The sequence below is a fragment of the Lithobates pipiens genome, unplaced genomic scaffold, assembly GCF_037356315.1.
Source record: "Lithobates pipiens isolate NorthernLeopardFrog02 unplaced genomic scaffold, aLitPip1_a1.2 Scaffold_28, whole genome shotgun sequence".
Lineage (NCBI taxonomy): Eukaryota > Metazoa > Chordata > Amphibia > Anura > Ranidae > Lithobates > Lithobates pipiens.
The window spans coordinates 64,330,434-64,355,653 of NW_027507789.1; the positions used below are offsets into that span (position 1 = coordinate 64,330,434).

Here is a 25,220-nt window from a genome sequence, read left to right on the forward strand (position 1 = left end):
AGAAAGCTAAACCAGCTAGGTGAGAAGGTAACTTCAGAGTCTCCAGGGCCATTTTTAGGGGCACGACGATTCCATGGGAAACTCAGAGGGCAGAGGGAATCAATGCGTTTGAAAAGAGATTTTGGGATATTATAGGGAGCATTAGCCATTATGTACAAACGTTTAGGAAGAATTATTTTTTTATATAAATTGACTCTTGCGGTCTAATGGAAGATTCCTCCACTGGTCTATGTGTTGCTGTAGTTGGGTAATGATAGGGCATAAGTTGTTAGCTATATAGGAGTTCAGCAACAATTACACCACCACTCCCAAATAGCGGAGGGAATAAACCACTTGAAGTTGAGAATTCAGATGGACTACCTGTTCTGCCCCTGGATCCAAAGGAAAAAGACTGGATTTAGACCAGTTGATCCTAAAGCCAGAGAATCCACCAAAATGCTCCATCTTTTGTAGCAAGTGATACTTCTTTTTTTAAGGTACATTTCAACTGCAGACAAAAAAAGATTAAACACATAACTTCAAACACAGCATTTTCCATTTGAACATAGTGAATTGAATGCAGTGAATGGTTGCACTTGGATGCAAGCAATTTGCACCCATGGGGAATCATTTGTCATCAACTGCAGCTAAACACTGGCTGTGCAATTAGCACCAGCAGCCACTGTCGGCCTCTCATTGCTTTGTACAGGCAGAGTGGCTGCAACTGACCACATCCACTGGTACGTCCAGATGAATAAATTTGCCTGATCTTTGACACACCTCGCAATTATCTGTCCAGTGAATGAGGCCTAATTTTCTGTCCTTCTGACAATAGTTTTACTAGGTGGAAAGTGAGCAAAAACCTTACCCTCACTTCCTGTCTAGTAAAATGCTGTCAGCGGGACAGGAAGTGAGGATAAATCTTTCTTACAAAGCCCCAGATTACAACAACTGTCAGGGGTTATTACCCTTCATCACGCTATCCAAAACGATGAAAAAAAGTTTTCTTTAAATACTTGAAGTTTCCTAGTAGCTGTTGAGAGTTTTGCACTGCTGTCTTTGAATAAAGCTGGCCATAGATGGATTGAAATGTGGCCAATTTAGCAGGGACTTCAGCTCAACTGAAGTTGATCCAATGATTGACTTCTATCAGATGGGCTTGTTGGAAGTTTTTTTCTCGATCAGTGGCTGCAGCTGCTAATCAGTGTATTCTGTGTAAATGGAGGAATTCATTTGTTCATTATTATTAGCCCGTTGCTTGAACAAAAAAAGAAATAAAATAAAATAAAGACCCATCTATAGCAGCCTGAAATAGACCTGCATTATTCATCAATATGAACGCTGAACAATGGCAGGTCCACTTTGCTAAACCTTATAAGTGATATCTGGAGATTACCTGTTTGACTAGAAAATTCAAGATGTATTGTGCAGAGAGAGGCGAAGGACAAAAGACTCTATGAACATCATTATAAATAAAAATGTTCTTTATTCACTGAAAGAAAAGAATTGTGAAATATTACACCGGGTTATTCTATAAAGAATAGATTCTGTAATCACAGAGGACAGTAATACATACAAGTGTGAAATCTATTAACAAAAAAGGGTGAAAAATGTAAAAACCACCCTCTTGTATTGTATGTCAATGAGGGATAGCTTAAGTCGGCCATACACGGATCAAAATTCAGCTAGTTCAGCAGGGACTGGCTGAGATTCGATCCATGTATGGGCAGACTGATTGTACCCACCTTGATACATCAATAAGCTTTGGTACAACCAGCCTGTCGGATTTACCTACATATGGTTACTGCCAGCAACCACAGCCGCTGGCAGTAACCATCATATTCTGCCAGCCGGGAATGCTCCCCACGCCCCCTGCTGGCAGAATACAATAGTGCAATGGGAGGCATTCCTTCCATCAACACAGTAAATTGATGGACTGGGGTGAAAGGAAAGAAAATCATATCATCTATGGCCTGCTTTCGTCTGTGTGGGGGCAAAGACACTGTAAGGCAGCCCATACATGAATAATTCTTTGTTCCTTCCACCAGTGGATTGAGCGGAAGAAACAGACTCAATTACCCCATCCCATGGGGAAATCCTCCTCACTGAGCCTTTGTATTCTGACAGTGGAGAGACTTCCCCGCTGTCAGAATACACTGATCAGCATTGCAGGCTAAAGCCAGCAGCACTGAACGAGCAGCAATAATCCAACATTGCGGTGGTACAGAAATCAATCGGTAGATCGACTTCTGTACTGCCACCTTGCCTGTACCTGTATCAAAATGTAGACAGTTCCTGCTGAACCAGCATGAATAGCCAGCATGAGTGTCCAGAAATTCTTAAAATCAGTCATGAAACCTTCTCCTTAGAAACATCTAAGTTGGTAAGAAATATAATTTTTTACATTTTTAATGTATGCTGTATTAATGAGAAAACAAAATATAACAAAAATATATATTGGGGGTTTGTGTGAACACAAAGAGAGAACAGGAGGTAACCAAACAATGGGAATATGGGACTGATTATTTGAATAATGGAAAAGAAAAATGAAACAGGATTCTGTGCGTTATCGAACCTGAAATCACAGTGCAGAAATCCACTTGATGTGTCAGATGACATACAAATAACATTGTCACAACGATACCTAAATCGAATGCTTTCATGTACAAAGATCTCACTAGTAGCAGCTTATAAATGTGTGATTTGCAGCTTTTTATACAAATAAATATGATTAAAAATAAATAAATTCTTTTAGCTGTTCAAAGAGCTACAGATATTACAATCATATGACACAATCATTGTAGCCAAGTGTCCCTGGAGGGTCATTCTACCCACGGCTGATAATTCTCTTATGGATAGATAGGCTGAATCACATTTCCTATCTTACAGAGTGTTCATTGTCAGTAGTTCCTGATCAGCTTTGCCAAGCTCAAACTTCTTGCTGCATTTAATGTAATGTAAAAAAAAAAAAAAAAAAAAAAGGAAAAAAAAGATCCAGCAGGATTACATTAGTGGTTGACCTAGCACTGCTTTTCCTAGCCTTTTATTACCCCAGAGCAAATTCTGAAATAAAATGTTTATTTTTCAGGAAAACTTTACTAAAACCAATTCAATCACACACACACACATGCCTTTTACATTGGTGATCAGAATGCCATCCTTACAGATGGCTACAAAAATCATTTGGCCATGCCGATGGTTTTGCCAACTGACATTGGTCCTGGATATACAGTATGCAGGCACCATCAAATGGATGGTCAATCAACCACAGCTTAAGGAACCCTCAGCAACCTCTGGAGGAATCCTGGTTGAGAATGGCCGAACTAGTAGTGTTAGTGTTACTAAAGTGTTACTAAACCTAAAAACTTTTTTTTACCTTAATGCATTACTTACATTAAGGTAAAAACATTTTCAGTGTCCCTGTGCCCCCTTCCCTGTGTGAAGGGGAAGAGAGAGGAGTAGAGATCATCCTTGTGCATGGCTGCATCTATTCTCCTCTTTACACAGCATTCGAGCAGCAGCAGGAGCCATTGGCTCTTGCTGCTGTCTAGCAGAGGAAGTGGGGGGGCTGGCCTAAGTCTTGCTGTGTAAGTCTATGGAGCACGGCTCTGTAGACCAGGGTTTCTCAACTCCAGTCCTCAAGGCACCCCAACAGGTCATGTTTTCAGGCTTTCCATTGTTTTGCACAGATGATTTGATCAGTTTCACTGCCTTAGTAACTACCACAGCTGTTTCATCTGAGGGAAATCCTGAAAACATGACCTGTTGGGGTGCCTTGAGGGCTGGAGTTGAGAAACACTGCTGTAGACACACAGCTCGGGAGCGCGAGGACTACCTCTCCCCATAGCCAGCGGCTGGCTATGATAGTCCCGCACAAGAAGAGGAGGAGCCAAGATCGCTGCCAGGGACCCCGGAAGAGGAGGATCAGGGCTGCTCTGAGCAATACCACTGCACAGAGCAGGTAAGTATAAAATGTTTGTTAATTTAATTAAGAATAAAATGAGTTTAGTAACACTTTAAAGCTAAACTCCAACTTCCTTTTCACTAGGCCTAAATGGAAGGATCAGTCCCAGAACAGATAATAACTCTGTACCATGTTTCTCTGTTGTCTGCAGATCTCCTGATATTCTGCATTTAGTTGTGGCTTTGTACCATGTGACAGTCCGTATGGTCCAATGTAGACAGAATGCCTTCCATAGACACTTCCTGCTCCATCTCTAGCCTAGAGCAGCACACCCCTCTGTAGTCTGTGCACATGATGTAATTTCCTTCACATGGTATGTGGGATGGAATACATCCTAATTAGCATTTAATCCTGCCCAGTCACACCTACAGGAAGAGTCCAAACCTCCCAAGTCCCACTTGATTACAGCATTATTCAAAATCACATAGGACACGTCTTTATGCACAGCCTGTTCTGAAAGCTTGCTGTGCCGCTGCTGGGAGAGATGAATAGATAGCTCTGGTACACACAGCGCCACATGAAAGTCACGTGACTTCTGTGCAGGTTGCCACTCTTTTGGAAATGCACAGACGCGAATGCAGCCTAAATGATAACACATTGCTACGCATTTTCAAACACATGGCCAAGCATGTGTTTTCTTGCAAGAAACGCGCAGATGCGAACAAATTGTAAGCTCACTGCGCATTGCCTTTTGTTTTCTAAGGGCACAGAAAAGCATACATTTTCTTGCGGGTTGTTGTGCATTGGGAAATGTGAAAATGCTAACAAATGGTAACACAAGTACAACGTGTGTTGCTGTGTGTTTTTGAATAGCATGGCATGGTGTGCATTTTCTTGTGGGTTGGCGTACATTCAGAAATGCACAGATGCAAATGAATGGTAATGCAAGCATGCCGTGCGTTTTCTTGTGGATTGCTGTGCATTTGGAAATGCTCAGATGTGAATGACTTGTAACACAAACGCAACATGCGTTGCTGTTTCTAAAGACACGACAAAGCACGTTTTCTTTGCTGGTTGCTGTGCGTTTGGAAATGTGTAAGTGAGAACACAGCCTAAATGGTTTGAAATACATTGCAAAGGGTGCGTCTTTTTATTGCAGGTTGCCATGCGCTTAGAAACACGTAGATGCAAACGATGCAAATGATAATGCAAGCGAGTCACACATTGACACGTATATTTGAAATGGTTACCAAAGCGTGAGTTGCCATGCATTTGGAAATGCTCAGATGGTAACAAGTTTGATGCGCATTGCCATGCATTTTTAAAATGTTCCACAAAGTGTGCATTTTTGTTGCCACACATGCATTGCTATGTGTTTTTTTTTCTGTGCCGATTGCATTCTAAAACATGACATACATTGCTGTATTTCGAAACACACTGCAAAGCATACTTTTTTATTTTGGGTTGCCATGCATTTGGAAACAGGCAGATGTGAACGAATGGTAACACAAACGTGATTTTTTTTTTTTCAAAACACATGGCAAAGCGTGCGTTTTCTTGCAGGTTGTCATGAACTCTGAAATGTGCAGATGAGAATGCAGCCTAAATGGTAATAAAAGTGAGACGGGCATTGTCTTGCATTTTAGAAACGCACATCGAAGCGCATATTTTCTTTATTGCTATGCATTCAGAAACAGCCAACCCTTAATTGACACCGTGAGAGCAACGCATGTTTGGTGGGAGCCAATATGTTTTCTGTGTGGGTTGCATGCATGAGTGCCCTCTTAGCAAGAGGCAGTTGGAGAAGAGGAGAATCTGGGCTGCTCTCTGCAAAACCAATACACAGAGCAGGGAAGTATGACGTGTTTATTATTTTTAAAAAATTTAAAAATTGCCTTACATTTTCTGACTAAAGTTCCTCTTCACTGCACAGAGGAATGGAGTGTGGGTGGGGATAACACAATTCCAATCTTCTCCTAATCACCACCCTAATGAAGGCCCAGAAATACCCAGGGCTGGACAAAAATTTGGCCCTGAACTTCATCCAGACCGGCCCACTTTAATTTTGAGTGTCCCCAACAGCACTCCCTTACATCAGAGTGTCCCCAACAGCACCCCTTTACATCAATGTCCCCATCAGCAGCCCCCTTCATATCAGTGTCCCCATCAGCAGCCCCCTTCACATCAGAGTTTCCCCATCATCAGCCCTCTTCACATCAGAGTGTCCCCAACAGCAGCCCCCTTTACATCAGAGTGTCCTCCCTCTGCTCCCCCTCCTACGTGTACCAGACATCTCTAGTCTCCCGTGAGCCACGAGAGTCTCCCGCATTTGGCTGCCAGCGCAGTGCGATCTCACTGCTGGGCCTGTGACTCAGCCACAGACAGACAGGAGCATCCTGAGTGATTGAATGGAGTACGGCCATGTCTGTGGCTGAGTGACAGGCGGATGTAAGGCGCTGCGAGCTGAGGAGGGGAGGGGGAGGGGAGGGTGGCAGCCCATACTACTGTCACAAGCCTGCTTTGGCTGCTGCATGGGTACTTTTTTTGGGGGGGTCAAGCAGGGAAGGAGAGGGGTGGGTGGAGGCAGAGAGAAGACTGTGATCTGCATGCTGTAGCAATTAAAAGAAAAAACTAATTCCTGTGTGAAAAGTACATGACAGTCCCAGACTGGTCTGCCCGGTGGATTGATATAGAAGAGACCGGGACTGTAATGTACTTGTCACACATGAGATCACTGAGCAGCGGCACCCGAAAGTGGAGAAAGACTCCACTTGACAGGGAAAGTTTTTTTTTTTTTCTTTTAATTGCTACATCCTGCAGATCAGTTTTCTCTCTGTCTCCACCCACCCCCTTCCTTCTGGAGAATTCTCTGAATGGGATGGCTCACCAGCTCCATTGCAGCCAGACCCCAGGACCAGCAGCCAGACACTTGGCCCCAGCAGCCGAACCCTAGGCCCAAGCAGCCGGACCCCAGGAACAGCAGTCAAACTCTTGGCCCCAGCAGCCAGACCCCAGGACCAGCACCCACACCCTTGGCCCCAGCAGCCGGACCTCGGGACCAGCAGCCCAGGTCCAGCAGCCAGACCCTTGACCCCAGCAGCCAGGCCCTTCCAGTCAGACCAGAGGACTGTTAGGCCAGCCCCAGCAGCTGTGTGATTAAGCTGAATTTCATGGGCACTGGTATAGCTGCATTTAATTGGCACTGGTAAGGCCAGCGTCACCCCCCTGAAATGCATTTGAAACCACCCTGAAATTAGTTTTTGCAGGTTGAGATGTCTGGTGTACTCACAGTTTTGAAGGCAGCATCTTGTTCCTCTCTCCAGTCATGTGATAAGTGACAAGGGATAAGGGGAGAGAGGAAGACAAGCCTGCCAGCTGTCTATTTACCCCTGCAGGCTGGAGGGAGCAGAAAGCCTAATCCTCACTCCAGCAAGTGTCAGCAGCTGCTCCTTGGTGACAGGAGTGAAATTGCGACCACTCACTGTCAGAAAGGAGCAGCTCCAGGACTACACCCCATGGCCCACTGAGCCATCGGCCCACCGGGAAACTCCCAGTAGTCCCAATGGCCAGTACATGCCTGGAAATACCCAAAAGAACCATTAGAGCCGCCCACATCAACTGTTCCCCCAGCTGCCACTAGTGACTCCCATAGCCTGTGTTCCGTCACATTAGGTGACCCGTCCAATTTCGTAATGGAAGTGACGTCCCGTAACAGCTATCTTACTACACCATGCACTCAGCCACACTAAGCTTACAGTCTGAAGTCGCCAAGCGGACATCCTTTTAAAATTTACACCCACCAAAAACTTGCATTCACACTTAATTTTACCTCTAAACTCAGCTTATATGTCAAATACAATATTTAGAAGTCACTGTTTTTATGTTGAATTTAAAATGCAGCGGCAAGCCTGCTGATCTCACATGTTTACTAATGCTATAGAAGACTGCTGCTTTTAAAATTCAACATCAAAACAGTGTCACAGACTTCTAAATACTGTATTTCATGATATAAGCTGAGTTTAGTGGTAAAAATAAGTATGAAATGCAAGACTTTGGTGGGTGTAAAAAGATGTCCGTTTGGCAACTTCAGACTGTAGGCTTACTGCAGCTGAGTGTGAGGGGGACCAAGATGGTCGTGACAGAGCGTCACTTCCATTACAAGTTTTGACAGGTCCCCCAATCTGACGGAACACCTGCCCTGAAACTACAGATGCTCAAAGGATCATGGGACATGTAGTATCAGGACACAGGAAATCAGAGAACTTAGAAATTCAGCCAAGAGGAGGAGTGACATCACATACACAGAAACCTGTTGTATACAGCTAAATGAGGTAAGATACAGATAAACTGACACTGGGATTGTGATTCATTTACATGCACAATGCATCTGTTGTTTTGTAGGAGGAAGTTCTGTTTTAAGTGCAAGGAACTCATCCCAGGCAGGTATCCAGAATTGCAATATCAGTCTTAAAGAGGCCAGGGGGAGTAAAGGCAGCTGCTGGGTGGGCCATTAAGTGGACCTGTTACTTTGGCTTACATTGGTTCACTTTAACCACTTCCCGCCCATCCAATGCGGCTGGAGAACACGGCTCTCGTTCTGGGTGGAAGTCATATGATGGCCTCCCAGAACGACCGCTCTCGCGTGCCCGTGGGGGCGCACATTGCGGCGATTGGCGGTACAGTGTGTCAGTCTGACAAGCTTTGTCAGATTGGATGGAGAGCGTCTGTGAACAGATGTTTTCAAGTCCTGTCACATATTCTCAATTGGATTCAGGTCTGGACTTTGACTGGGCCATTCTAACACATGAATATGCTTTGATCTAAACCATTCCATTGTAGGTCTGGCTGTATGTTTAGGGTCGTTGTCCTGCTGGAAGATGAACCTCCGATCCAGTCTCAAGTCTTTTGCAGACTCTAACAGGTATTCTTATAAGTGTAGCACCTTGGTCCTAAACAGGGCTGCTAATAAATCTAGTTGTGCTAGGTGGTAACTAGCCTGGATAATTTGGTAGTTTTGAGACACTGATTTCTGTACTAAGTTTGAATTTAATTTATAGTCACTCTCTTCTGCCAATAGGTGGCACTGTTGCATTTGGAATTAGGATGATGGATTACAGTAAATTCAGATGAGGGGTAAATAAGTTGTCTCAGCCAATCAGCAGGAGTTTCATTGGCAGCTGTGCATGCCGGGATATGCTATTTATTCGGGAGGAGTCAGGTATTCAGGGTTTTTCCCGCCCGGGGCTGTGGCCTGGGTGTGTGTGTGTCAAGTAACTCCTGGTTGCTAGGCCTCAAGCCTGAGGCCTATCCAGGAGTCATACTGGCTGCTAGATCTACGTAAGGCCTATCCAATAGTTCAGAATTCCGCAAAGGAGGAGCACCAAAGGTTAAATCCGCAGCCTGGGGAGGAACCACGTGTGTTAGAGGCTCAGCCCGAGGGGAGCCTGATCATTGCCGGAGGTAAAGGAGAAGCAGTTGCCACAAAGGGACAACCACTCCTGTTACCAGGGGCAAGTTTGGAAGGGATGGTCTGAAGGAGTACCAGTGCAGACACTTCACAAGCCAGGGACAGTGAAGTAAGTGGGAAAGCTTCAGTGGAGAATCCTCATCCAGGAATACAGCAGTTAGCTGTGAGTAAAGCTTGAAGGGGTACTTTGGGTAGCTGTAAGTAATGCTTGAAGATAAGTTGTAAGGCTAGCCGCAGGCCTGCCTGTATTTGTAGGAGGAGCCTGAGAGGGCTATTTAAACCTCCTCCTCCGTCAGGGCCAGGGTCGGTAGGTTTTCTGGGTTCCCACCCACCCATTCCCCAGTTTCATACATTCTCATAGTTTTTTGTTCTTATTCTTACATTCAGGGTATGCCCTCTTCTCAGGCATACTGACCAGCTAGGCCAAGGCACACCTCAGGCCTTGGTTCTTAGGAGTATCGCATTTCCCGCTTGAAGACTCTGACTAGTACAATGTTTAGCTGTAGGTAAAGCTTGAGGGATACAGCAGGTAGTTGAGAGTCCAAGAAGTCTAGTGAGAGATGGCGAGCTGAGCTTAAGGATCTACAGTGGGATACTTTGAGTTAAGCTGGAAGATCTACAGGGGGATACTGTTAGTTAAACTGGAAGATCTACAGTAGGATACTGTGAGAGAAGTTGTTGCTATAGGAGACAGCAGTTGCTACAAGATACAGATTGCTGCATTCAGCTTAAAGGCCCTTTATCTGTATTGCTGTCTGCTAGTTCTATTTTTGTCTATGGAGTTTACCCAATTGCTATTGCATTTGCCTAAGGGTGTCCTGAGCCTCACCCTCTCTCCAACCGGTCCTGTTAAGAGAAATAAAACTCTTTGTTCATTTTTACAAACAGTGACTGGCGCACAATCTTTTCACCTTGCACCACACCCACTATGCCTAGTAACCTGCACTCTGAGGAGGAATGTCAGTTCTCCCTGGCTCTGAGGGTCACCATCAGGCCTTTGGAAGCCAGAGAGACTGCTACATTTTGGCACGCAACGTGGGGCTTGGCGTAATTTTTGCTGTGGTCACCCCTGGCAACAGACTGCAATTACACAAGGATTTTGTCTGGGAAAGTGGCAAGCACCATCTTTATTCCTCAGAGACTGTTATTATCCTTGTGAACTATGTGGAGCAGTTTGGAATCTCACTGTCGGATTGGAAAGTCTATGTGCAGGGCATCGGTTCTGGCCTGGTTGGGCTGAAGGAGGTCCTCACTGATACCGTAGTGTGGTAAGTACCAAAAGATAGCCTGACGCTTTACACAGTGGGAGGCTATAAATCAATTGGGCTGTTGTGTGCAAAGTGTTTCAGCCTTGCTACCAATGTTCAACCCTGGATTATCTGTGGGCACTGCGGAGAACCACTACTAGTGAATTGGGGCAAGTGTGATGCTATTCCTGCTCCAGATGTTCCTGTGAACACTGCTCCAAAGCCAGGCAACCCAGTGATCTCCCATGGCTGAGGTCAGGGCCACCAACAATCTTTGATGGGGATCCTCCCAGGGAGAAGACAACTGAGTTGGTAATCCTGATGTGAGTGAAGGCAGCGTGCCTGTGGGGACTGTTAAACCTGTAGCCACTAAGGGATTTTGGAAAGTCTGCTGTTACAAGTTCAAAGCGCAACTTGCCCCTAGCTGAAAAGTTTTCAACCAAGTCAGATTCAGACATTCTATCCGATCAGATAGCTGAACTGTCTTCTGATAACGTGTTCTGGCCTGAGAGGTGGTCAGAAAGTGATGCTGAGCAGCAGTGTGAGCCACAGAGGAGGTTCTCTCCACTATTCAAACCTCTGGTGCCGTGCCTGAGTTGTCAGCATCTGCATCACCCGTTCTTTGCCCTGCAAGTTCTTTGGAAGAGGAGCAATGGTCTCACCGTGCCAAAACCCCTGATGTCATGGGGCAAAGGTCCTTTCTATTTACAAGCATGTCTCAAAAGCCTGACAAAATTGCAGGCTATCGTGTCAAGTGTGCCTTAGATACACAAGTGTTAGCGGGATGTGGGGATCCTAAACTATTACCAAGATTGTCCAAGTTACAAAGAATTGTAATGAGGAAAGTGGCTGAGGAGTATGGCTACTTATACCCATATGTGCCAGAAAGTCTCAAAGTGGAAATCCAATGCAAACAAGCACAGTGGGTTGATTCTGCTATCAGGGAGTACCTGAAAACTCCTGCTCACTGTGATATAAGAAAGTTGTCACCCCGACATGCCGGGAAGTATAAAAATGTTCTTCAAACCTGGGACTATGGTTGTCATATCTACCCAGACTGTATTGTTCTTCGCAGGACTAATCATGTGGATGTGCAGCAGTACATTACTACTATTGGGCCGTCTGGAAAGCCTGTTCAATTACCTGATCCTCGTTACTATTGGTAACATACTTCAATCATTGAAAGTTTGTGTCAAGTCAGTGGGGAACACAGCCGTGTGCTTAGTTTGGCTGTGTCAGTTCCACAGGAAACTGTCCTGCATTTGAAATATGTTGAAGTGGGGGACACTCCCGACAACAGGTATTTGGCAGACTGGCAGGTCACAGACAGCAGGTACTTGGCAGGTTGGCAGGTAGCAGACAGCAGGTGCTTGGCAGGCTGGGTACAGAGCAGTGTCAGACATGCCGGGTCGGTCACTAGCAGGCACTTCAGGAACAGTAGGCAGCAGAGTAGTCAGGTCCAGGCTGGAGTTGGCAATGGCAAACAGACAGAGAGATCAAGCAGAGACGTGGTCAAAGAGCAAGCCAGGGGTCAGTTCAGGTAGAGTACAAGCGTGGTCAGACGGATCAGAAGGGCAACAGGATCAAACATAGGAAACGGGTAGCAGGTAGTAGAATTCTGTAAAGCATAAGACAAAGTCCTAGTGTAGCTGAGGGGTTTATATAGTCCATTTGACGCCACTTAGTGGTGAGCGTGCATGCCGTGGCACATACATGCGCATGCGTGCAGGTCAGGCTAACGGGGATTCTCTGTCCATGGTTTTGGCTAATAGGTTTTCTCCTCCTGTGGATTTGGCTAACAGATATTCTCTTCACTTTAAAGACCCCCTACCCATCTGCAAAAGCTTAATTTTCTTTTGCCATTGTTCTACCGAAAACTTCAACTCACCAAAATCTCCAACCACGTCACTTCCGGTGTCTATCTAGCAGCAATAATTGGAGATTTTGACGAGCTGCCTTTTTTTTTTTACAGAACAGCCGTAGGGTATACAGTACGGTACATGGCGAGCTGCCTGTTTTGGGAGAACACTGGGTAAGGAGGTAAAAAGTTGTCTCCGCCTTGGAGGCGGCCATGTTGTTGGTTAGTATCGGGTGGACTAACAATGTCCACTCATTATATAGTCTACTGTAGTGTATATGCTGCCGCTGTTCTGTCAAAACAGGCATCACTTCAGCAAAAAGAGTACGTGAAAATCAGGGACCTGGTTTCTAAAGAACCCTTTCTAACTTTCTTTCCAGATAGAGTGGTGCTAATCCCCATGCTGGGGTCAAACCCTAAGATGACCACCATTTTCCATGAAAATCAAGAAATTCTGTTTCCCACCTTTTAGATCAATGGATAACCTGAATGTCCATCCCCTTGATGTGGGGTACACTCTAAAACAATATATGGAAGCCATGGCTCCCTTTTGTCGATCGGATTTTCTTATCATCCTCCTCCATGGAAAGAACAGAGGAATGCGGGCCTCATTTAGACCCCTTTCACATTGTGCCACCCTGAGCGTCAGCAGTAAAGCGGCGCTATTGTTAGCGCCGCTTTACCACAGTTTTAGCGGCACTATTCGGCCGCTAGCGGGCAGTTTTAACCCCTGCTAGCGGCCGAAAAGGGGTTAAGTCCGCCCGCAAAATGCTGCTGCAGTGACGTTTTGCCGGTGGTATGGCAGCGCTGCCCCGTTGATTTCAATGGGAAGGATCAGTGGAGGAGCGGTGAGTTCACCGCTCCTTCACCACTCCAGAGAAGCTGCTGACAGGACTTTTTCTGACGCCCTGCCAGCGCAATGCTCCAGTGTGAAAGCCCTCGGAATGAATGGAGCAGCTGTTTTAGGGTGGTTTGCAGATGCTATTTTTAACGCTATAGCGCCTGCAAAACGCCCCAGTGTGAAAGGGGTCTTAGATCCATTGCTGCATGGATCATTCAGGCTATTCAATGAGCTTATAAAGCAAAGGGTTTAGCTCCTCTGGAGGCAGTGATGGCGCATTCAACCCGAAGCATTATCGACTTCTTGGGCAGCTTCACGACATTGTCGCTCCCAAAGTAATCTGTAGGGCGACATTCTGGTCTTCTATCAATACATTTGTGTCCCATTACTGTGGTGAACCAGCTGCCCTATCATCTGTCAGTTTTGGTTTACAAGTACTGTCTATTGATGGTGTCATGGTGTTTGTCAGGAAAACTGAACATTTCCTATCAAATACTTACCATAATTTCCTTTCCTGATAGACTCCATGGCAGCAGGAGTTTCCTCCCAATGTCTGAGTAGGCTAGTTACGGAACACAGCCCTTGGCCCGGTGCAAAAATTTATGGGAGAAGGGTCCTATAGGGTAGTTATGGAGGCAGGGAGGAAAGGAAAATTACGGGAAGTATTTGATAGGACATTTTCCGTTATATTGCAGTTTACTAATTCTTATATGTGGTGGCTACAATAATTTTCTTTTTTGTTAGAGCCCTTTCACACTCACAGCACGGGGGCGTCTGCGGTAAAGCACTGCTATTTTTAGCGGCATTTTAGTGGCGATTTTCGGACGCTAACAGGTCCCTTTTAACCCCCGCTAGTGGACGAAAAGGGGTTAAAAGCTTTGGTGGAGCTGCCCATTGATTTCAATGGGCAGGGGCGCTTTGTGTATACACAGCTCCTAAAGCGCCTCAAAGAAGCTGCTTGCAGGACTTTTTTGATGTCCTATCAATGCACCGCTCCAGTGTGAAAGTCCTCGGGCTTTCACATTGGAGTGACAGGAGAGGCGCTTTACAGATGCTATTTTTAGCACTAAAGCACCTCAGTGTGAAAGGGGTCTTAGTCATTTTTTTCCTTCATTTACCCCTGGTGATCCGGTTGGTAAATTTGTTATTTCTCAACTTTTTTTTAACAGATCAAGCTGTAAGTCAAAAGTGACAGGGATGCTTACAATTGTCAGCTTTTATTAATTTATCCTAAAAGAAAAAATAAACTATTTGTTGTAACCAATTAGAAATTGTTAGCTGGAGTTCAGCTTTGATTTGTTAGTCAAGTCCACCTAAATCTCAATCTAATGTCGTGTACACACAACCGGACTTTCCCTCGGAATGAACTCTGACGGACTTTTCCGCTGAAACTGACTTGCCTACACACGATCAGACCAAAGTACGATTGTTTAACGTGATGACGTACGATGGGACTAGAAAAAGAAAGTTCAATAGCCAGTAGCCAATAGCTGTCCTTGTGTTGTTGTTGGTCCATCGGACCCGCATGCAGACGAGCGTTTTTCTCGATAGAAACTGGTTCCGGTGGAAAGATTTGAAACGTGTTCTATTTCTAAAGTCCGTCAGATTTTTCAACAGAAAAGGTCAGATGAAGCCCACACACGATTGAATTGTCTGACGGATTCCTTCCGTCTGAATTTGCTGTGGAAAATTCCGGTCGTGTGTACACTGCATAACACTACCCTCCTCCTAGACTGACAATGCTGCTGTCCAAAGGCGTCTGTTGCTCCTCCATCCACAATGCCGATACCCTAAGACAGCAAGTGTGTTATTGGCTGGATCACCAGGTCAAAATAAAGGAAAAAAAAAAAAGGAAATGCTTGCAGCCACCATATTTAAGAACAGCTGCAACATATTACATTTTTGCCTCTGTAAGGCAGGCCATAAACGATTTGAATGTCGGCCGGTTCAGCAGGAACTGACTGAGATTCGAATCATGTGTGGGCAGGCTGAATGTACAAAGTTGATTGATCGATCAACTTTGGTACAACCAGCCTTCCGATATTACTTGTGAATGTAGCCTGCCAGGAGAAGACAGTGATTATTAATAGCGACTATAGCAGCTGCTAGCAATAATCACTGTTTTCTCCCAGCAGGGGTGGCTTCCCCCGTCCTCTCCCGCCAGGTGCAGACATTTGCTCGGCAGGAGGGATTCCGCTTTCAGCTCTGTCTTTGTTGATGGGGGAATTGTGCGAATTTCTTTCCTGCAACCCATGGTTGAGGTAAGAAATTCACACTGTCTGTGGCCTGCCTTGGTCTCAAAAATTAAAGGTGTTTACTCATTCAACAGGAAATCACCCCCTTTCCAAGGTCTCCCACTGATCGATTATTTTGAAGTTGCTCAGTTCTCAGAAGCTCATGGCTTTTTAAATCAAGTGGTTGATTGCACAAAAAAAAAAAAAATATTACATCCAAATGTGCTCAGAAACAGCCATTCAGTGGGGCCCTGTGACTTGTGGACCAAGCCATGCTGCTTGGAAGTCTCCCATACACAGAGGGCTTTTCCAGATTCTTGTCCATGGTGGAAACCCCTTGGTGGCTTTCTGATTCAAAGTAGTTTGGCATGACAGCTTTGGTAATTTTTTGCATTACTGTTTACAAATGCTGCAATTTGAACAATGCAATTGATTTTTTTTGCATTTCCCAGAGTGTTTTATTCCATAGGAATCACCTTAAAAATCTATTGTGATGCACAAGTTTCTTTAATTTGAAGAAGTATAACCAAGGCTCGTTTGGCTGTACTTCTCCTATGAATCATAGGAGTGCAATTTGTTCTGCACTTCTGTGACATGTTTTCAGCAGAGAGCGGGCTCTCTGCTGACATCACAGAAGTCAGTTCAGACACGGCGTCATCACGGCAATAAATTCTAGATCCACCAGGTGCCTGGACTGACACCTGGCTCAGCCTCTCAGCAAGCTGCTGAGAGCCTGAGCCGGCCGCCCTGCCCTGCCCACAGCACAGCGCTCTAATGAGCGAGGAGGGGGCAGAGCAGAGAGCTGTGACTAACAGTCTACAGCTCTCTGCTCGGGGAACTCTGAAAACCAAGCGATCGGCGATGTTCAATCGCTCTGACCTCAGTGTAGAGATGCCAGGGGACAGATTCAGCATCGGGCCGATGCTGAATCCACTGAGGTAAGTATGATTAAAAAAAAAAAAACCTTTACTTTTCTTTTTATTTACAGTCTTAAAGCCCTACTCCAGCTAAAGCACTTTTTTGTGCCGTCTGTGTATTCCTGTTCTGCTGACACACATGGGTTGATTTACTAAAGGCAAAAAGACTGTGCACTTTGCAAGGTGCAGTTGCTCCAGAGCTTAGTAAATGAGGGAGAGCTTCACGTTGCAAAGAATACCCAAGCTTGTGCAAGGAAAAAAAAAACACACGTGATTAGATGATGGAAGTCAGCAGAGCTTCTGCTCATGTTCTAAGCTCTGGAGTGCAACTGCACTTTGCAAAGTGCACAGTCTATTTGCCTTTAATAAATCAACCCCCTCATCGCTTGTCCTGGTGCTGCTGATTCTTATGCCGGGTTGCCAACCTCCAACAGCATTTTTTACTGACAAAACATGGAAATTTTACTGGTGGAGCAGATTTTTTACTGGTAACCTGATAAATTACAGAACTCCTATTAAAAACTGACACTGTGAATATTTTTACAGTATTATTTAAACAGTATAAACAATATGATATGGAAATTGACAATACCTATAACAAAGTAATTTGCTTGATTTTCACTTAAAAAGTCAACACAGCATGAAATTATCAGCCCTGATATTTACTGGCAGTTGTAAAAAAAAAATCACAGATTTTTACCAACTGTCAGTAAATTTACTGGCGGTTGGCAACCCTGTTCTCATGTCTTAAATATAGTTTCTCGGCTTTTTGTGCTTCATTAAATACTGGCACAGCTTCACCTGTACATTCTAGTATATGTTATACATTTTGTCCTGAGCAGTAGATTGCACGCTACACAAGTAATCTGCCATACATATTTGGCATTTTATACATTCCACGTGACAAGAAGAGATTGCATAGTATTTTATTGATGGACAGCTTTTCACATAAAGCTGAAGTGTCATTTGCTTATATTTTGCCTTCCCTGTTTATTAATTTACCCCCTCATCAACATACCAATTCATTATTTAATTTTTTTCATTACAAACCTCAGGACCCAATGACATCACTGGGTCTCTGTGCTTCTCCAATGAATGCAGGAAGATTATGGCTGATGGGAGGGACCAGCAAGACGCTGTTTTCATAGCTTCCTGAAAACGTCACAGCAGCCTGCCTCAGTATTCCTCTCAGGATCCCTGATGCAAGCAGTGGGTTGGCTCATGGGGCCCATGGAAAGAGTTATGCAAATATCAAAATGCCTTGATGGCAGGGGCGGACTGACAACTCATGGGGCCCCCGGGCAAGAGGAGATTATGGGGCCCCCAGGCAATCAGACATTATGGGGCCACACAGTATACACAAACACACACACACACCGTATACAATCACAGAGTATACACACACATGTTTCTATTGGCTGAGAAGGTACTGGAGAGGTGGGGCAGCTATAATCTCAGGATTTTTAGACCAAAAGGATGTCAGTAAGGGACATTTCAGAGACAGATGTAAAAAAAAACACAGATTTTTACATACTTTCCCTGGTTTTACTGCGGCTGGCAACCCCGATGGGGTCCCCTAGTGGCATGGGGCCCTCGGGCAGTGCCCGAGTGGCCCAATGGTCAGTCCTCCCCTGCTTGATGGATAGAGGGGTCTCCAAACTATGGCCCTCCAGTTGTTTAGGGACTACAATTCCCATCATGCCTAGTCATATCTATGAATGTTATGCCGCTACACACAACTGGACTTTTCGGGGGACTAGGTCCGACGGTCTTTGCGACTGACTTTCGGCTGTGTTCCGACTGACTTTCCGAATGAACGGACTTGGCCACACACAATCACACCAAAGTCCGACGGATTCGAACATGATGACGTACGACCGGACTAGAATAAGGAAGTTCATAGCCAGTAGCCAATAGCTGCCTAGCGTCCGCTTTTGTCCGTCGGACTAGCATACACACAAACGCTTGGTTTACACTCGATCCGGCGGAGTTCCGGTGGGAAAATTTAAAACATGTTCTATTTCTAAAGTCTGCCGGATTTTTGGCAAGCAAAGGTCCGATGGAGCCCACAAGCGATTGAATTGTCCGACGGACTCATTCCGTTAGACCTTTGCTGTCAAAAAGTCCGGTCTTGTGTACGTGGCATTAGAGTTTTACAATGCCTCATGGGACATGTATGTTCTGTAACAGCTAGAGGGCCTTACTTTGGAGATCCCTGCAAGAGAAATGGGCGTTCCAACTCAGAGTGAATTTACATACAGAGTGCCCCAGGTAATGTCTACATGTGATGGTGAGCCTCCATGATTTGAAAGAACTGAAATTCAATAAATGAAAGGGATGGGCCTGTGACAGGAGGATGAAATGGCTAGATGATGTTGGATGTCTTCCAGCCAGGAAATGAGACACACTCTGTATGTCTGTCTGGCTTGCTGTAGCTTCTAATACATACAGTGAAAGAGTAAGCAATTTCAGTACAGAAGAGGAGCCTGTACAACTGTGCAAGACTGAAAGTAAGGCTGGAGATCAGCATGGACTATCAGACTTTGGGATTGGATTGCAGTCTATATACAATGTTGCATTTGCTACTTTTACTGTAGAGCCGGTTCACACTGGGGCAGCATGACTTGCAGCGCGACTGCCTCAGGCGAACTGCAGACGACTTCAGCGGCGACTTGCAAAATGACTTCTGTATAGAAATCAATGCAAGTCGCCCCAAAAGTAGTACAGGAACCTTTTTCTAAGTCAGAGTGACTTGAGTCGCACCTATTAGAATGGTTCTATAGTACAGAATGGGAAGTGACTTAGTCACCTGTGTGAACCGGCTCTTAGTTGAGGAGTCTTCGGCCAGCTTGTTGATATGTTAAAGTTAAACTCCAATCAAACACTTATCCACACAGTTTAGGTCATGGGTGCTTAAGCTGTGGCCCTCCAGCTGTTGCAGAACTACATGTCCCATGATGCACCATGGTTTAGTTATAGAGATATGAACAGGTCTACAACCCAGCATAGCCAACCTGGTAACCTGACATTTCACTGCTACAATTAGGCAACATGGCTTGGTCGCCTCCTTGCCCCAGCTTGTGATTTGACAATGAAGGAGCAGAAATATACAGATGAAGTCATCTCTCTGCTCTCTCCTCCAGACAGCATGTTCCTTGTCAGCAGATGTGAGTGCAGGACACCTGGTTGATTCCTAGTGTGAGTGTTACTGTACTGGGGATAACAAGAGGTAAAAAATTACATCACATTCAGGTGACTTTACTATCTGGAATTAAATATACATTAAATATTTTTTTTAAATAAATACATAACTGTATCCATTGTTTTTAATATTAATTAATTATATTAATATCTGCTTTGAGTTCATCTTAAATATATATATATATATATATATATATATATATATATATATATATAAATTCAGTTCATCTTTGTATTACCCATACCAGTGTATGTTAAGTGCTGCAGGTCTAAATCAGAAGTGTGTAACATCCTCCATTGATATAAAGCCTTGGTTTACTTTGGAAGTATGGAGAGATACTTATTGATAATCCCTGGTTGTACCTCGATCAGTAAAAAAGCCATCTATCTAAAAGCTCAAGCTTCTTTCTTCTAAACATACCTGTACTCCCTTGGAGTGGAGGCATTGTGCTAGGCTTAAAAAAAGAGACGCACCAGGACTAACTACTCCCAGTACTCCCTGAAAGTGCCGACGTTACATTGTCCACAATGACTCCTCTTTATAGAGTCTGATGGAGTTGTAGAAAAACACATCATACTTCATGCTTGTGTACAATTCTCCTGTATAGCGGGTCTATAGATAACATTTTTGTGACTGTCATTGGCTTTTCCATCTGATATGTTCACAGGTTTTTGACTGGATTTTTTCTCCTTTCTGTCGATGATGTAGGAGGCTATGAGCATGAAAAGTCCAGACGAAGACACAGCAATACAAGTGAAGTAGAAAACTAAATTATATTTTCCAGTGAGGTCCACAAGGTAACCTGCGGAAATAGAGGTGGACACATTAACAAAAATCCAAAACAGCAATGTAACCAATAGAACAGCCGAACATATAACATATGCAGTCCAAGGCTACCTGGTACTGAGTGATAGCTGATTTAGGCTGGGTTCATACTGCAGTGTGGAGCTCACAGCAGGGGTCCGGTGCGTTCCTGTTCACCGTTTCAGGTCTGATTACGGTCCGAATTTTTGCCTGAATTTGGACCTGAAATGGACCGGAAGACGCACAGGACTCCTCTGCGATCCACTCCACGGTGTGAACCAAAGGGGTAACTACAACCTTCAGGGTCCTAGTGCAAGAAACCATGAAGGGCCCCCCTGACCCCATCAGGGGCCCTTTCTCATGTTCTTTCTCATCAGGGGCCTACCTCCTGCCATCTTGAGGAACACCAGAGCCCAGTCGCAAGTGTGACCTTTGAGACCCTGGTAGTTCTGTCACTGACCTTACTATTACTAGGGGGCATTTTGAAGGATGTAAGGGAGCACTCTGAAAGATATAAGAGGGCACCCTGGAGGTACTAAACCAGTACCTCCAGGGCCCGCTTGGGATCAGCGGCAGTAGTGGTGGTGGGGGGATGGGATCAGTGGTGGGATCAGCTGCGGTGGTGGGGGGATGGGATCAGTGGCGGTGGTGGGGGGTGGTATGGAATCAGGGACAGAAGGATGGTGGGGGGTGGGATCAGGGACAGAGGGATGGTGGGGGGTTAGGATCAGGGCCAGAGGGATGGTGGGGGTGGGATCAGAGACAGAGGGATTGTGAGGGGATGGGATGGGATCAGGGACGTATGAAAATGGCGATTGTCCTATACATGTTATTTTTCAGCATGCATGCCAGAGTGAGCGCAATAATTTTAGCACCAGTGCTCCTGCGTAACTCTAAACTCATTACCTATAGGTATTAGGTAATAAATTGTATTTATGTACCCAGAAATTTGCGTAATTTTTTACTGAAATGTTGCATTTCATAAACAGTTGCGCTAATGTTGTGTAACATGAAAACTACCAACATTTTATTCTTTAGGGTGTCTGCTTTCCAACAAATATTATTTTGGGGGTTTTAAGTAATCATTAGGCCTAAAATTATTTTTAAAACACATAAACAAAAAATGTGAGCATTTAACAAATGGGTCCAGGACTGCCATTGTGGAGGGGGTGGTGGGAGGACGGTGGGCAGAAAAAAGCATCTCCGCCTAAGTAAACAAAAATGCTTGCACTGGCCCTGTTACCCTGTCTGATACAGCACTAGGTGTATGAGCGCCCGTCACTAGGGCTGAATGCTGTCACATGGTGGCAAGGGGAGAATCCTATATATGCTTCAAGCAAAGCGACTTGGAGCTCACACAGGGCTTTGTCGTTTTGCTACATGATTGAGTGTCAGGTGAGCAAAAAAGAAAATTATGTTGTGATTTTAGACTGATTCCTGCTATCAAATGAATCCAAAAGCAGTATTAATGGCAAAAAACAAAATGTATTATATTGCAGCTTTCAAATTTTTAGATGTGGTGGCTGCCTTCTTTTTCTTTTTTTAGTTTTTTTTCCTATATTTACACTTGAAAATCTGCCAGGAAGTCTGTTATTTAAAAAAAAAATGAAATCAGACCAAGCTGTCCAGCAAAAGTGCCAGTTAGAGGGTTGAGACAAACCATTTACCACTGACAGGGGTGCTTACAATGGTCAGCTTTTATTCATAGTTAGTAAGGTTGAATAAAGACACCATTCCATCCTGAGTGAGTGTCTACAATTGTCCCTATCCCTGTACATTGCACACTCGCATTGGTTCCTACCCTCAAGGAGCCCACAATCCAAGGTGCCCATTCATATACTAGGCCAATGTTTTTTGGACAGAAGCCAATTAACCTACCTGCATGTCTTTGGATTGTGGGAGGAAACTGGAGTACCCGGAGGAAACCCACGCAGGCACAGGTAGAACATGCAAACTCCAGGCAGGTAGTGTCGTGGTTGGGATTCAAACCAGCGATCCTTCTTACTGCTAGGTGAGAGTGCTAACCACTACACCACTGTGTCTATTCATTTTTGTTATTATTAAACATTAAATAATTATTAAATTATTAAATAATTATTATTATTATTTGTTATTTTGTTAAACCTTTATCCCAAAAAGGAAAAAAATAAACAGTTTTCTGTAATTGCTTATAAAGTGTTAGCCAGAGCTCAGCTTTTATTTAATTATTATTTTAACTAATACTTAATTTAATTCAATGAGAAATAATAAAACGTTTGAGCTGTATACCTGATTTCAGCAAGTGCCTATCACTCCTTTTGTTGCATAGAAAAATCCAGATATGTATCCTGTAGCATGGAAACTGCTTTCAGGCTGGGTTCACACCAGTGTAAATTGAATGTGGGTTTCTCAGCATCCAATTCGCATAGCAGGAGATTGTGAACTGCTCTCTATGGAGCCGGTTCACAAATCTCTGCAGAGGCTCTAGTGCGAATTGTACAGGAGACCTATACATCTTTTGGTCCGTTTCAGGTCCGAATTCAGCCCAAAATTTGGGCTGAAATCGGACTTGAAATGGTGAATGGAGACGCACCGGACTCCTGCTGTGAGCCGCTGCGTTCTCAAGTGTGAACCCGGTCTAATAATGAATAAGTGTTTTGGGCTAACTAATCTGCAAGGACAAGGTTTTAAATAGTTTGGTCTACATTTCCTAGAAACAAATAATAACAAATGAAAAAGATACATTTATTTTTAACGATTATAGTGAATGTCCTGTATATACCACATACTTGAAGCAGAGTACCACCCAAAAGATGGCAAAAAATTGGCATGTAATTTTCTTTTGGGGGGTAGTGTCACTGCCTAGGTAACTCCTCCTCTCCCCCTAGGCAGCCCTTCCCTCTCTGCAATCTTCTGGGACACATCACAGATCCCAGAAGATTACCTGGCCACTAGTGCATGTGCAGAGCGCACCCGCCTCTGGAGCCGCAAACTGTCACAGCTGGGTGCCCACACTTGCAATAACGGCGTCGCAGAGAGGAGGGGGAAAGGAGTGAGGCTTCGGGCGGCTGCATCTTTGGACGGTGGGATAAGTGAGTGTCTGTATATTAAAAGTCAGCAGCTATACTTTTTGTAGCGTCTGACTTTTAATAAACTTACAAACGAGTGGACATTCGCCTAAACTACATGGCTCTATTACCAAAACAACTCTCTTTCAAAACCTACCTGCTAATGGTGGTCCGCCCAAAAGTGTAACACTTTCAAGAAAGGTGAAACGTATTACACTTGGGCTCAGCACTTCAGTGAATGCACAAAGCGAAAATCCACAACTGACTACTGCAGAACACTAAACAGACTACAGGTGACCCGATTCTCCATCAAACTTTTTCATCTCTCATCCAGGCTTCCTCTCAATCTCACCACTCTGTATTTTGCACTCCCTACTTTTCCTTCTCACAGTTGCATCCTCTCTCCTTAAATTCTCTCTCACTCCTGTCTTCACGTTATTACTGCACGCATCAGCTCCTGCTTATTCTGAACCCATATACCAATAAAACCTCCAGGACACTGGGACGTATCCCCCCCCACATAAGTCACACTCCCATATCACCTCTCTCACCCTTCTGCTTCTCCTGACTTCTGAAGATATTTCCCCAAATCCTGGACTGCTAACATACCCAGCACCCCCTATCCTTTGACAGCAGACGCAATCCTATTTCTATTCCTCTTCTGCCTAGAATCAGCCTCCCCTTCTCCTGTGCCCTCTGTTTGTAACAAACTCACCACTGTCCATGGTGTATTCATCACAAACTCCCTGAACCTACTTGCAATTACTGAGACCTGGATTCAAGAATTTGACTTTCCTTCTCCTGCTGCCCTTTCCTATGGTGGCCTCCTGTGGACTCAATCTCCCAGGCCTAGTGGACGGAAAGGAGTTGGTGTTGGAATCCTCCCATCCACTCAAAGCACTTTTCAGGTTCTTCATCCACCCCCCTCTCTGTTCCTCTCCTCATTTGAAGCTAACTGTATTTGTCTATTTTCTCCAGTTCCATTGAGAATTGTTGTGATTGTTGTGAATCTTCCTTGATGACTTCTCTGCCTGGCTACTCTACGTTCTCTCTTCTGAAATTCCAACAATCATTCCTGGTGACTTCAACATCCCTGTTAATCTTAACACTCCCACTACTTCTAAGCTGCTGAGCCTAACCTCCTCTCTTGACCTAAAACAATGGACACACGCTTCTTCTCACTCTGTTGGCAACTGCCTTGACCTCATATTCTCCTACCTATGCACTCTGCACAACCCCTCCAACATTCCTTTTCCTCTTTCTAATCACCTTATTAGTTTCACTCTCTCCGTATCTTCCTCCTCCTTGCCTTCCAATTACCAAACTATTACCCGTAGAAACCTTTGCCATCTTAACTCTTCTCTTCTTTTTTTCTGCTACAGATTGTCTCTGCGACAAAATCCCATCCTTGTCCTGCCCCAACTTGGCCATGTCTGTCTACCATAGTTCACTGTCATCCACCCTGGATACCTTGGCCTCCCCCTCACTACACACAGAATCAGGCCCTGACCGCTACATTCCTGGCAGACAGACAATAACAGAAGTCTCAAAAAACGTAGCCGCACTCTTGAGCGTCTGTGGTGTGAGACTATTCAGGACAAGATTTCAGCCAATATAAATCTGCCATCCCAAAATATCATTCCTGCCTCCACGCTACCAAACAGACCTACTTTATCACTCTCATTAACACCCTCTCACGCGGTTCCCGTCAACTTTTTTT

The 25,220-nt window shown here is 44.6% G+C and overlaps 1 protein-coding gene across 5 annotated transcripts in view; it reads right to left on the reverse strand.

The window, feature by feature from the left end:
* Nucleotides 1–17,359: 17,359 nt before the first annotated feature.
* Nucleotides 17,360–25,220, reverse strand: part of SLC16A5 (solute carrier family 16 member 5) — a 163,753-nt gene continuing 155,892 nt past the window's right edge. For all 5 annotated transcript variants that reach the window (XM_077459324.1, XM_077459326.1, XM_077459325.1 and 2 more), the window contains one exon: nt 17,360–20,451. In XM_077459324.1, the coding sequence (XP_077315450.1) occupies nt 20,228–20,451 (224 nt within the window). In that variant the 3' untranslated portion in view covers nt 17,360–20,227. The remainder of the gene's footprint in view (nt 20,452–25,220) is intronic.